General features: G+C 35.8%; 1 protein-coding gene across 1 annotated transcript; it reads left to right on the top strand.

The window, feature by feature from the left end:
- The first annotated feature begins 217 nt into the window (after positions 1 to 217).
- On the top strand, positions 218 to 1723 carry LOC130981206 (alkane hydroxylase MAH1-like). Its single transcript, XM_057904817.1, has one exon. The coding sequence runs from the start codon at positions 218 to 220 to the stop codon at positions 1721 to 1723; it is 1506 nt and encodes a 501-aa protein (XP_057760800.1).
- Positions 1724 to 2052: the final 329 nt, after the last annotated feature.

Genomic DNA, 2052 nt, shown 5'->3' on the forward strand with positions numbered 1-2052 from the left:
AATATTAATAATTACTAATTAATAATTACAAATTACAAAACTTATTGTGTTCTAAGTTCTAACACTCCTAAATTCAATAATTCTAACAGTAGGCACTTTAGGCGTTATCCTTCCATCTGTATATATAATAGTAGCGGGCAAGAGTTCATCCACACAGCAAATATACGTACCAATATAAAAAAGTTGCATAATCCTATCCATCCCCCAAACTTTTCAAATGGCCATATTGTTCCTCATTCTACCAATAATTCTCCTATTCCTACATGTTCTTCATCGCAGAAGATGTTGTAGAACACCTCTGTTGATAGATTGGCCAATCCTTGGCATGTTACCACAAGTCCTTAGCAACTTGTGCCATATCCATGATTTTGCAACAAATGTTTTGAGACAAAAAGGTGGCACCGGTGAATTCATGGGGCCATGGTTCACCAAAGTGAACTATATGGTCACCAGTGACCCCATGAATGTTCATCACATAATGAGCAAATGCTTTGACAACTATGTCAAGGGCCCAGAGTTTCGCGAGATCTTCCAAGCTTTTGGAGACGGTATTGTGACTGCAGATTCAGAGTCATGGAGATACCTTAGGACCATGCATCATTTCTTGCTCCGGCAACAGAGTTTTGAGACGACGGTGGAGAAAACCTTTCAAGAGAAGGTTCAGAATAGCTTGCTTCCGATACTTGATCATGCATGGTTACATGGAAATGTTTTGGATCTTCAAGATGTGTTTAGTCGATTAATGTTCGACGAGACATGCATCATGGTTTTAGGATATGATCCTAAGAGTCTCTCAATTGAGTTTCCATTGGTGGAAGTTGAGAAGGCTTTTGACGAATTTGAGGAGTCCATATTCTATAGACACATAGTGCCAAGAAGTGTTTGGAAGTTTCAAGAATGGCTTCAAATTGGTGAGGAAAGGAAGATGACTAAAGCATGCAAAGTTTTTGACCAATTTCTATATTCATGCATTGCAACAAAGCGCCAAGAGTTACATGAATGCAACAAAAGTAGTGGTGATGACTTGCTCGGTGCTATGATGATGATGGGTGAAGAAAAGGGCAAAATGGTCCATGATGATAAGTTTCTAAGAGATGCTGCATTCAATCTTTTTGTAGCTGGAAGAGATACCATAACTTCAGCTCTTACATGGTTCTTTTGGCTTGTTGCTACACACCCATTAGTCGAGGCAAAAATTCTTGAAGAAATCGAAAAAGTTTTTGGCGCTGATGTAGGAAAAAAACGCGAAATTTTAGGGATGGAGGATGTGAAGAAGCTAGTTTACCTACATGGTGCTCTATGTGAAGGTTTGAGGCTATTTCCACCTGTTCCTATTGAACGTAAACAATCATTGAAACGTGACACACTTCCGAGTGGTCATTGTGTTAATCCAAATTCAATTATTTTGTTGTTTACTTATGCAATGGGAAGGTTTGAAGAGATTTGGGGAAAAGATTGCTTGGAGTTCAAGCCAGAGAGATGGATTTCAGAGAAAGGAGAAACAATACACGTTCCATCTTATAAGTTTATTAGTTTTAATGCAGGTCCAAGGACATGCTTGGGTAAAGACTTGTCTTTTTTTCAAATGAAAATGGTGGCATCTACTATTTTGCGCAATTATCGTATACAAGTGGTGGAAAATCATCCTACTATCCCAGCTCATTCCATTGTGCTTCTTATGAAGCATGGCTTGAAGGTTATGATAACAAAAAGACAATTTTAATTCGATCAACGAATTTCAATATCAAATGTCATAGTCTATTTGTGTATGAATATATATATATATATATTTTATATTTTGATATGTATTTTATACGAATAATTGAAAAGTTAGACTAATCTTTGAGTTAATGATTTTTTATTTTGAGCTAACGATAAATTAAAGAAAAAGCTACTCCAACCAGAGTCTATATATATATATATATATATATATATATATATATATATATATATATATATATATATATTAGCATTTGTTTGTGACAAATCTTCCAAAGAGTTGAGCTCCATTGCTTTTGTGTGTTTATGTGGTGGGATTATCTTAGTTTAAGG

The sequence above is a fragment of the Arachis stenosperma genome, chromosome 5 (genome assembly GCF_014773155.1).
Source record: "Arachis stenosperma cultivar V10309 chromosome 5, arast.V10309.gnm1.PFL2, whole genome shotgun sequence".
NCBI lineage: Eukaryota > Viridiplantae > Streptophyta > Magnoliopsida > Fabales > Fabaceae > Arachis > Arachis stenosperma.

Excerpts from the sequence above, each read along its gene's own strand:
- LOC130981206 (XM_057904817.1), top strand. The coding sequence starts at position 218 with ATGGCCATATTGTTCCTCATTCTACCAATAATTCTCCTATTCCTACAT.